General features: G+C 36.5%; 1 protein-coding gene across 1 annotated transcript; it reads left to right on the plus strand.

Annotated features, from left to right (window-relative positions):
• The first annotated feature begins 6,027 nt into the window (after positions 1–6,027).
• Positions 6,028–7,977, plus strand: LOC113273517 (cytochrome P450 89A2-like). The gene is made up of 2 exons (XM_026523211.1): positions 6,028–6,700; positions 7,103–7,977. Exons 1-2 carry the CDS (start codon positions 6,118–6,120, stop codon positions 7,720–7,722), a joined length of 1,203 nt encoding a protein of 400 aa, XP_026378996.1. The 5' UTR covers positions 6,028–6,117; the 3' UTR covers positions 7,723–7,977.
• The last annotated feature ends 2,354 nt before the right edge of the window (positions 7,978–10,331 follow it).

Below are 10,331 nucleotides of genomic sequence, written 5' to 3' on the forward strand. Positions count from 1 at the left end.
GTCTCCTCTGATTTCACATATACCGCTTGGAATCGGAAACCTGATGCATTGATGTAACGTTGACGCTACCGCCTTTAATCCATGTACCCATGGTCTTTCCAACAACATGTTGTATGGTGACTCAATGTCAATCACACATAGTGTTATCTTTGTTTCAACCTCTCCTAGTAATATTCGCGTCACAATTTCTTCCTTTGGCTTTGTAACTGCTCTATTGAGTCCATGAACATTATAGGCTGTAGGTGTCATTTCTGCATCTTTATATACCATTGCTTTGAATGTGCGATAAAATAATATATCAACTGCACTTCCTGTATCTATCAATGTATTATCAATCGCCCATCTTTCAAATGTCCTCTGGTTTGTAATAATGTTTTCTCGCTCGACTGTGACCGTAATTACCAATGGATCTGCTCGTTGTAAGTTTTACTCTGAAATTTCATCTGCCGCAAAGGAAATCTTCACCTTTTCCAAATCTTGTAATGGTAATTCTTTCTCTACCGTTTCCACCTTCTTGCCTTCGTAATTTCTTTTATGAATTCTCCCGGTTATCGTAGCTTGAAAATCTGCCTCGGAAATTCATACTTTAGTTATGTTATTACATTGTGTATCTCTGCCTCTTTCTTGAATTAGTTTGACTCTTGTTGTCTTCATGGATCCCTTATGAATTTCAGATCTATTAACAGGAATTAACATCCATCCCTGTTTCTATCGCCAAAAATGTAGTTGTAAGAAATCTTACAACTACACTTCACTATAACTAATTCAATCCCTAGGTGATCATTTTGAATTCTTGTTTTATTAACTAAATTAGAAATGTTTACAAGAATGATTCAAGAATTACAACAATTCTACTTGAAACCTAAGCTCACTTTCTCTCTCTTCCTATTTCCTTTCCAAGACTTGTCCTAGAATCCTCCTAGAAACAATGACCTCTCCCCTTTATATAGAATTTTACATTGTGGATGACAACTAAGAATCCCATTATTTTCGGTATCACTATGCGACATATTCGCTCATATACAATCACTCATCTTCCCATAGCATACTTCTTCGCATGATTCTTCACACTTTACTCGTACTTTGCTGACATCATCTGGTGCGTCATCTCAACTTTGTTGTGAGCGACGCCCTTCGCTCAGATTGTATTCTTCACTTCGCGTAATTATTAACGTGTGCGATATTTAACTCCTACAGCTTGTACCACCACGGCGACTCCTTCAAACCACCGCTTGATTATGTTGTGACACTGATTGCCACAAACCGCCAACACTACCACACTGCCGACTCCCATTGGAACCACCACTTGATTATGTTGCCATGAAATTCATGAATTAAAAAACCACATGAAATGTTCAAATCCATTGCGATATTCTTTTTAGAGGGATGAAATTTGATTCATTTCTGTTGCAGCTGATCGGGTGCTCATTGAACAACAGATCCCTGAAAATCGGAAATTTTTCAAGGTGTTCATGGTCATCTAGCTAATTACCAAGAGGCCACACGATATTGGAACTGGAGACAAATATCCTTAGGTGGAGCTAAACAACTGGAAAGAAAGAAAGAACGGAACTTGCCCTTGGTTAATGAATGATGGAAAAACCCAACTGACAGTTGAATACTCACATAATAAATGACCATAATTTTACGATCACACATTTCACACTTAGCGTAGTCACTCTTCTCATCTTTTCTGAACACAATGAGACTGTTGGAACTATTATACAAAATATCTAAGCCAACGATGACACAATATATTATGCAAGAAAATGTCATTTTCTTCGAGTGGATTGGAAATTGTCAATGAATGTCCTAAGGGAAGAAAATCTTCATAGAAGAAATGCCTTCATACTTTTTATGTTCTTACCAAATTAATTAGATCATCCAATTGTCAATGTAAACGGATGAAAAATGGCTGCAGCACAGAATTGGAGGGATACGAGGGCACACGCAAAGGACAGGTGATTCCGAGCCGCATGATTCGTCCAATTCTCTGATTTTATGGATAAAAATTGTTACGTCTCCTAACCTTTTGGTTAATTAATAGGACGCGATCCTCACATATTAAATAGGGGTAGCCTTCAATCTCAACAGGATAGTTTCTCCTTCTTTTAAGGGATGACTTTGGGTTACAAGGATGACTTTGGGTTACAAGTAAAAGAGAATTGTTTGCTCACGAAAGAAATAAACGTGGAGCAGGTTCTGAATCTTTTATAAAAAATTGGACAACTCCTTTAGTTTGTCCAAACTACATTCCATCGGTTCTGCACACTAGCTATCATAAAATTAGACCACATTGTACTTCCAAATTTTTCACATGTCCCTAAATCTGGTCGACCCTAAATCTGGTCGAAAACATCCAATTGCGATGCTTCGTACTCGTGGTTATCCTACACCTTTTTATTAAAGGTCATTTTTGTATAACTAATTGTCCCCCCTAATAATCAGTCGGGGACACCTAATTCAGCCGCACCATTTGTCCCCCCTAATAAGCAGTCGGGGACACCTAATTCAGCCGCACCATTAATTGTATGCTCGTTTGGAGGAGAGGAACCAGCTGAATTTGTTAAGTTTTGCTTGCCTTTCGCGATGTGGCAATAAATATGGGAGGAGAGGAACGATAGAGTTTTCGGCAATAAAGAAAAAACTGAAAAGCGGGCTATTCTTCTAGTGAAGGCTTTTTTTATTTAGTTGGCAAAGGCTCGTGATTCTTTTAAACATTTTAAGTTTCTGGATTTTATGCATGACTTGGGGGCTTTTAAACGGTAGTTACTAGTTCCAAGATGTAAGCGGGAAAGGATTTTTTGCAGCGCTTGTACTCTCCTTTGCTTGTTTTTTGATCTTTTTGTAGAGGTGTAAAGCGTGCCGGCACAGCCCAGCACATCCCATTAAGAGGCGACTCGTCGTGCTACGTGCCGTATTGTGTCGTGTTAGAAATTAAGGCGTGCCGTGTTTGAGAGCGTGTCGTGCCGTGTTGTGCTGTGTCTGGTACATTTACTTTATATTTTTGAAAATAAATATTTTCAACATATTTAGAAATTATATGTGTTGTTATTGAAATAATTCGACACAACGAAGATAGAATGTCAAAAAATGATTAGAATAAACACTCTTTTGCGAAATGTACAAAAAAATATGTTGTATTGTATCGGATTGTGCAGTGTTTTATACATGTTATGACGTGCTTTGTTAGCATGTTGTGCCGTGTTGTGTCGTTCTATGCCACGTGCTTATTCGTGCCACTTGCTGTGCAATGCCACTGTGCTGATTATCTTGACCCAGCACAGCACGTTAAGCTAACGTGTTGTGCCGTGTTGGGCTAACTCACGTGTTGTACTAGGCTGTACCCGTGCCGACACGGCCCAGTTTACACCTCTAAGTTTATGTATTGGTGGATGTTACCAGGGCCGGCCCCATAGGATAATCAGGGAAAGGCCCAGTTTAGGGCAGCAAAAGCCTGATTTTACACTAAGGGGTATTCTTAGAAATGAAAGAAATTTAGGGACTAACTGATGAACTACAAAAGTATTTGGGGGCAAGAGTTTATTTGATATTAATGTTTGGGGACTCATATCGATGATTCTTCTTTAAACTTGTTAAATATTTTTTAGTTTTTGGCATACGTTTTTTTCTTTTTGCTTTTCTCTTTTGGAGCCTAAAATTAAAGAAGAAAAATGTTCTAGATAGCTATTTAATTTTTTTGTATTGTCTTAAATCATTGATCATTGGTGATCAAAAAATGTAACTTAATAACTCCTCTTCATTTCGCTCTTTTTCTAATTCTAATACACATTTAAATGGAGAATAATAAGGGTTTATATTTTGGTCAGAAGATGTTGGTTATTTTTGATCGATCTATTTTACCATAATTAATTCAGAATTTTTTTTTTTAATTCTAAAATTCAGAAATCTTTTTAGGACTTATTGGCTCTGTTTACTTAGTTGCTTTTGGTGTTTTTATGAAACTGTTAAGTGATAAACCTTTGAAAGATTGGGATTTAGGGTTCTAAAATAAAGAATGATTATCTTTTATTATCAGAGTTGTGTAAAAAAAAAAATTTGGGGGCCATCAAAAAAAGATTCTGCTTTAGGGCAAAAATTTCTCAGGAACGACTCTGATGTTACATTGTTTGTTTGGTGCTAACTCAACAACTATTTTATTGAATGAATTTTATCTTTTCCAAAATAAATAAATAAATAAATTGTATGCTCGTTTGGACAAACATTTCAACCAACTCTGGCCAACCATGAATAAACCGTATATCACATACCTGTATAAAAAAATCCAGACGGAGCCCATTCGATATTCTTGCGTCCCTTAAAGTGGAGTCCGTAGAAATTACGCTCGTATCTCTTTTAAAATGATTTTTTAGGGACCATGGTTTTTTTGAGGGGATCATGGTTTTATTAGGGCACCTTCCCTATAGTGATAAGGAGTGTCCTAAAACGTTGAAATGACTAACCTATCCTTAACCTAATTTAATTTAAAACCAACCTAATAACCACCACCTCCTCCCACCACCGCCGCCCACCACCACCTCCGATTATCACCACCACCAACCACCGATTACCACCACCACCACCTCCTCCCACCACCACCGCCACCGCCTATCTAAGAAATGTAACAACATCAATGCAATCACAATTAAGTTCGGACATAATAATTTTATCGAGTATAAAAGACGTCAGCCGCAACCTGATTCTTCCATGGGATCATTCCGGAGGTATTTTCCAACAAACCCTTCACTTTAATTTGATTTTGATTGCTTCAATCGAATAGAAATCATCAAAATAGAGTTTTAATAGGAGTTACAGAGCCATGTTTGGTTAGGCCGATTTTCCAAAAAACCCTAGTTTACTAACCGAACTTCTTGAAAATGAAGAACACAAAGAACAGTTCGGTTCTATTGGATTTTAAACTAAGTCACCGAACTCTGTGTTCGGTTGTTTAGCAAAAAATTTTAAAACTACAAAGTAACCGAACTCCACCCTTAGAACCGAAAAAAACAAATCCAGTCTAACCGAACTGTGTTGTTGTGGCCACTATGTTGAGTTCCAAAATAACCGAACTTAGCCAATAAAGTTCGGTTTGTTCGCAAAAACTTTTAAAACTACAAAGTAACCGAACTTAGCCAATAGACGCTGGTATTTCACATTTATTTTGTTTGTTAAGTTCGGTAACTTCACAATTTTATCGCAGAAACCGGACTCAGAGTTCGGTTGGTTAGCTGTTAGGTTCAAGTTTGCGAAAGAACCGAACTTTGTAAACTTATATACTCTTATATTACGTAAAGTTCGGTTAGATCAAAAGTGCATGCAGTGCGAACCAACCGAACTTTGTAACCAAAGTTCGGTTAGTTGAGAACCAACCGAACATAACGTTGTAACTCCTAGAAATTCTATTATTTGAGAGTTCGGTAACCTGCGTGTTTGGAACAAGTAACCTAACTACACTTTTAGATGAGTTCGGTTACTTGTTCATCTCACGGGGCAACCGAACTACAGCTTCAGATGAGTTCGATTACTTGTTCTTCATATAAAGTAATCGAACTGTTCAAAATCCAGTTCAAATCCGGATCATTTTTAAGATTAACAAATATTCTAGGAGAGGATGGAGATGAAGAATCAGATGAGTTTTCATCATTTGAATACTCAAACTTAGTGAATTGGAAAAAAAAATTATTTTCCATGTTTTTCTCCTTCATCTTCTCTAACTCAACTCTCTCAATAATTCTACTCAACTAATAATAAACCCATCTTTTAATTTAATCTCACTAATTGTTTTTAACTAAATCATTCACTAATCATAACCTAAAATTAATTAAGAGGGTAGATTAGGTATTAAATAAATAACTAGATATGGGATGACCTAAAATTACTTCTAATGCCTTTACCCAAAATAAAACCATGGTCCCAAAAAAATCATTCCTCTTTTAATAGTCAGTTATGGTTCGCTATCAGCCCATGCATGTTTATGCAGTAGTGCACGCATGATTATTTCAATTCTCTATTTTAATATAAAGAATTGTAAGGTCATCTAACCTTTTGGTTAATGCTGCATGGTTGTTAATTCCTGGTTCATATTGTTATCAATCCTCACAATTTAAATACACATGCATGCATACTAACAACCATCTCCTGAAACTATTTCACATATCTCCAACTCCAATGGAACATTCTATTTGGTACATAATCCTAATCACACTCTCCTCTTGTGCAACTCTTAAAGCTCTATTCAACCATCTTCAGACCCCATATAAGAAATTACCACCCGGTCCCGTTTTAATCCCAATCATAACAAGTTTCCAATGGCTCAGAAAATCTTTCGCAGATTTAGAACCAACACTTATAAATCTCAAAAGAAAATATGGACCAATCATAACTTTATCAATTGGTCATCGTAAATTTATTCTCATTACAAGCTCAATTTTAGTTCATCAAGCCCTAATTCAAAATGGAGCAATTTTCGCTGATCGTCCACCACCATCAGAAACATTAAAAATTAACTCAAGTAATCAACATAATATCAGTGGAGCTTCTTATGGTCCTCTATGGAGACTACTTCGGAGAAATCTTACTCTTTATATTCTTCATCCATCAAAGATCAAATCATTTTCACCAGCTCGAAAATGGGTTTTGAATATGATAGAAAAAAGTATACAAAAAGAATCAAATTCAGGGCACGACCCTGTTCTTGTTGGTGAGCATTTACAGTTTGGTATGTTTTGTTTACTTGTTTTTATGTGTTTCGGGGAAAAACTTGACGAGAAAAAGATTAGAGAAATCGAATCTCTTCAGAGAAGTTTCTTATTAGGGTTTAGTAGATTTGAAATTCTAAATTTTGTTCCCAGATTGATCAGTAGAATATTTTTCATGAAAAAATGGAAAGATTTTTATAAGTTGAGAAGTGATCAAGGAAAGGTACTAATACCATTAATTATATCAAGAAAAGAACACATGAAGAGAACGTGTTAAGACAAAGAGAAATCTTTAGGCTTATGTTATGTTGATTCATTATTGAATCTTGGGTTACCTGATGAAGGTGGAAGAAAATTGACAGACAATGAAATTGTTAGTTTATGTTCTGAGTTTTTAAATGCAGGTACTGATACTACATCAACAGCTTTACAATGGGTTATGGCTAATTTGGTGAAGCACCAAGAGCTTCAATCCAAATTATATGATGAGATCAGAACATTAGATTCTGATCTTGATGAGATACAAGAAGAAAATTTGAAGAAACTGTCATATTTGAAAGCAATAATTCTGGAGGGATTAAGAAGACATCCACCTGGCCATTTTGTTCTCCCTCATGCAGTTACTCAAGATGTAACGTTAGATGGATATATTATACCAAAAGAAGCTATAGTGAATGTCATGGTAGCAGAAATTGGGTGGGATCCCAAAGTATGGGAAGATCCAACGGTGTTTAAACCTGAGAGATTCTTGAATCAACATAATGGTATGTTAAATGAAGAATTGTCAGATGTAACAGGGAACAAAGAGGTTAATATGATACCATTTGGAGCTGGTAGAAGAATGTGTCCTGCTTTTGGTTTGGCAATGCTCCATCTTGAGTATTTTGTTGTTAATTTCATCAAAGAATTCAAGTGGACGGCTAAGGTTGGAGATGATATAGATTTGTCAGAGAAACAAGAGTTTACTACGGTCATGAAGTATCCATTGTGGGCTCATGTGTCTCCAAGGGAAGAAGAAGATTAGTAGTGTTTTCTTTTTTGTCGTTATAGTGCTTAATTAAGGTTTAAATAAGTTTTCGTCCATGCAGATCTGGAATTGTACAGTAAAATTTGATAAAGGGGGTTACCCGCTTTACCCCGCTGTTAGAAATTCGACCCGATTCTTGCATTTGTGCTATTTATTTCTTACTGTATAGAGGGTGTATCCTTCAGCTGTGTTTTTAGGAATACTTTAGCTAGTTATTTAGTCAATTATTAGTCTCTACCTGTAATCCTTCAAAGAGCCAATACCATTTCTATATAATCTTGAGTTTGAATTTGAACTACTGCATGCAACCTTTATCATGCTTTTTCTCGTTTGGTTGTCAAAAACAAATATGACCATTAGGAATATGATTTTCACTCAGAACTCAGAAGTACACTCGTTATATGAGTTTCCCTTGGTGATGGGCCGTGCCTGTTGTCGATCTATTTCACCTAGATTTTTTTTTTTTCTTTTGAAAGAAAACCAAATTGAAATTTCATTAAGCACAGAGCAAACTCATGTTAAGCATTACACAACATTCTTTTTCAACTTCTAACCTAGACATGACAGACATAGGGAGTTCGGAACTCCAATTCCTAGCACAATTATTCATCCTAGCATACTTGGCAAGTAAGTCCGCTACATGGTTACATTTCCTATTCTTAAAGCAAACCTGAACATTTAACTAAATGCTGACACTCTCTAGTGATATTACTGTCTTCCCAACTAGTGGTGATGATATGGCCATTGATGCTTTCCATAACTTCTTTGTTGTCCCCTTCCATAATGATATTCTGAAGCTGCAACTGGAGAATCCACTGAAGAGCTTTTAGCACTGCCATTGCTTTATCTTGAGTAACATCTCTAGTTCTTTCTACCAAAGTCCAGGCCTCCACCAACCTCCCTGTAAAATCCCCAACAATTAGAACAATTCCAGCAAGATAACTATTAGGTAAAACAGAAGCATCAATATTAATTTTAATTTTTCCCCTAGGAGGAGTGTTCCACTGCCTATTGTAATAAGCATTTGTCCCATTTCTTCCTGTGATATTGTTAGCAATCTGAGCCTGGTTACCACTGAAACTTGTGTGAATCTTGTTTTCTGAACAAAAAGTAGTAATTATGTGTTTCAGGCTGGAAGTGGTGCATCTGATGTTGTTGAATATCAATTCACATCTTGATTTCCAAATGAACCACATGGTAATCACAATCATATTTATCATGGATTTCTTGTTGAAAGAGATACTGTTGTCTGGGTTGCTCCCACTTTTTAACCATTGTCTGACATCTGTGATAGTTCTCAGCTCTTGATAAACTTCAGGAGAGATAGCACTCCATACACTTCTTGCATAATTTCATTGGATCAGGAGATGGGTATTAGTTTCAGTTTCATTGTTGCATCTTTGGCAGTGCACTTCCATTTGTTGGTTATGCCTTGCACATCTTTCACTGACTGGGAGAATGTCATGAGCAACCTTCCACAAGAAGAGTTGACATTTATGAGGGATCTGCAGGTGCCATATGTTGAGCCAGAATTTAGCTTCTTCTTCATTGCTATCTAGATTGGGGTTTTTCTGATAGAGGATAGCCTTGTAAGTAGAGTTCACTGTGAAATGACCACTTCTTGTTAAGGACCAATTTTTTTTATCTTCATGCTGAGTGGAAGGCCTGATGTTGAGGATTTTCTCTATCTGATCTTGTGTGAAGTACTTTTGAAGCTTGTTTAGAGACCAACTTTGGTTGTGTTCATCCATTAACTCCACCAATTTCATGAAATATGGGTATTCTTCATAAGGAGAGAAATTTTGTTGTATTTGTTGAGCAGTGTATCCCTCTATCCAGTTATCCCAGAAAACATAAACATTCTTCCCATTGCCAATCTTTAATATATGAAATTTGTTGACCCAACTGATTCCTGTACATATACTCCTCCATATTGCATTGTCATTGCTTGAGATCTCATCTTGAAGAATGTTCTCCTTAGGAAAATGTTTAGCTTTCAGAATTTCAACCCATTTTCTATCCTATTCTTGAACTAGCCTCCAAGCCAACTTAGTAATCATGGCTTCATTGAAAATTCTTAGATTTTTGAATCCCAAACCTCCCCATCTTTTTGGAATGCTGACACTCTCCCAAGATTTGAAGTACCCTCTGCTGCCTTGTTTCGTGTTCCACCAATATCTTCTTTGGAGAGCTTCAAGGTTATTTATGTTTTGTTGAGGAAGTAAGAAACAACTCATGTGAAATTGGGCCATAGAGTTAGTCACTGACTGGATTTGAGTGATCCTTCCAGCTTGATTAGTCATCCCAGCTTGCCGTAACAGCATTTTTTGTTGCATTTTATCTTGGATATGACTGAAACATTTGGTTGTCTGTCTTCCTATGAAGAGATTGATTCCCAGGTATTTCTCATCCATTGGAATCACTTTCATATCTAGGATTTCACAAATTTGGCTTCTTTTTCCATCACTTAAATTTTTGTTAAAGTGTATACTGGACTTGTTTCGATTCACCATCTGACCTGAGATCTTACAGAATTTGTTGATTGTGGACTTTAGATTGTTTATGGAGCTAATGTTTGTTGAGGAGAACATTATGCTATCATCTGC

The sequence above is a fragment of the Papaver somniferum genome, chromosome 4, assembly GCF_003573695.1.
Source record: "Papaver somniferum cultivar HN1 chromosome 4, ASM357369v1, whole genome shotgun sequence".
Classification (NCBI taxonomy): Eukaryota; Viridiplantae; Streptophyta; class Magnoliopsida; order Ranunculales; family Papaveraceae; genus Papaver; species Papaver somniferum.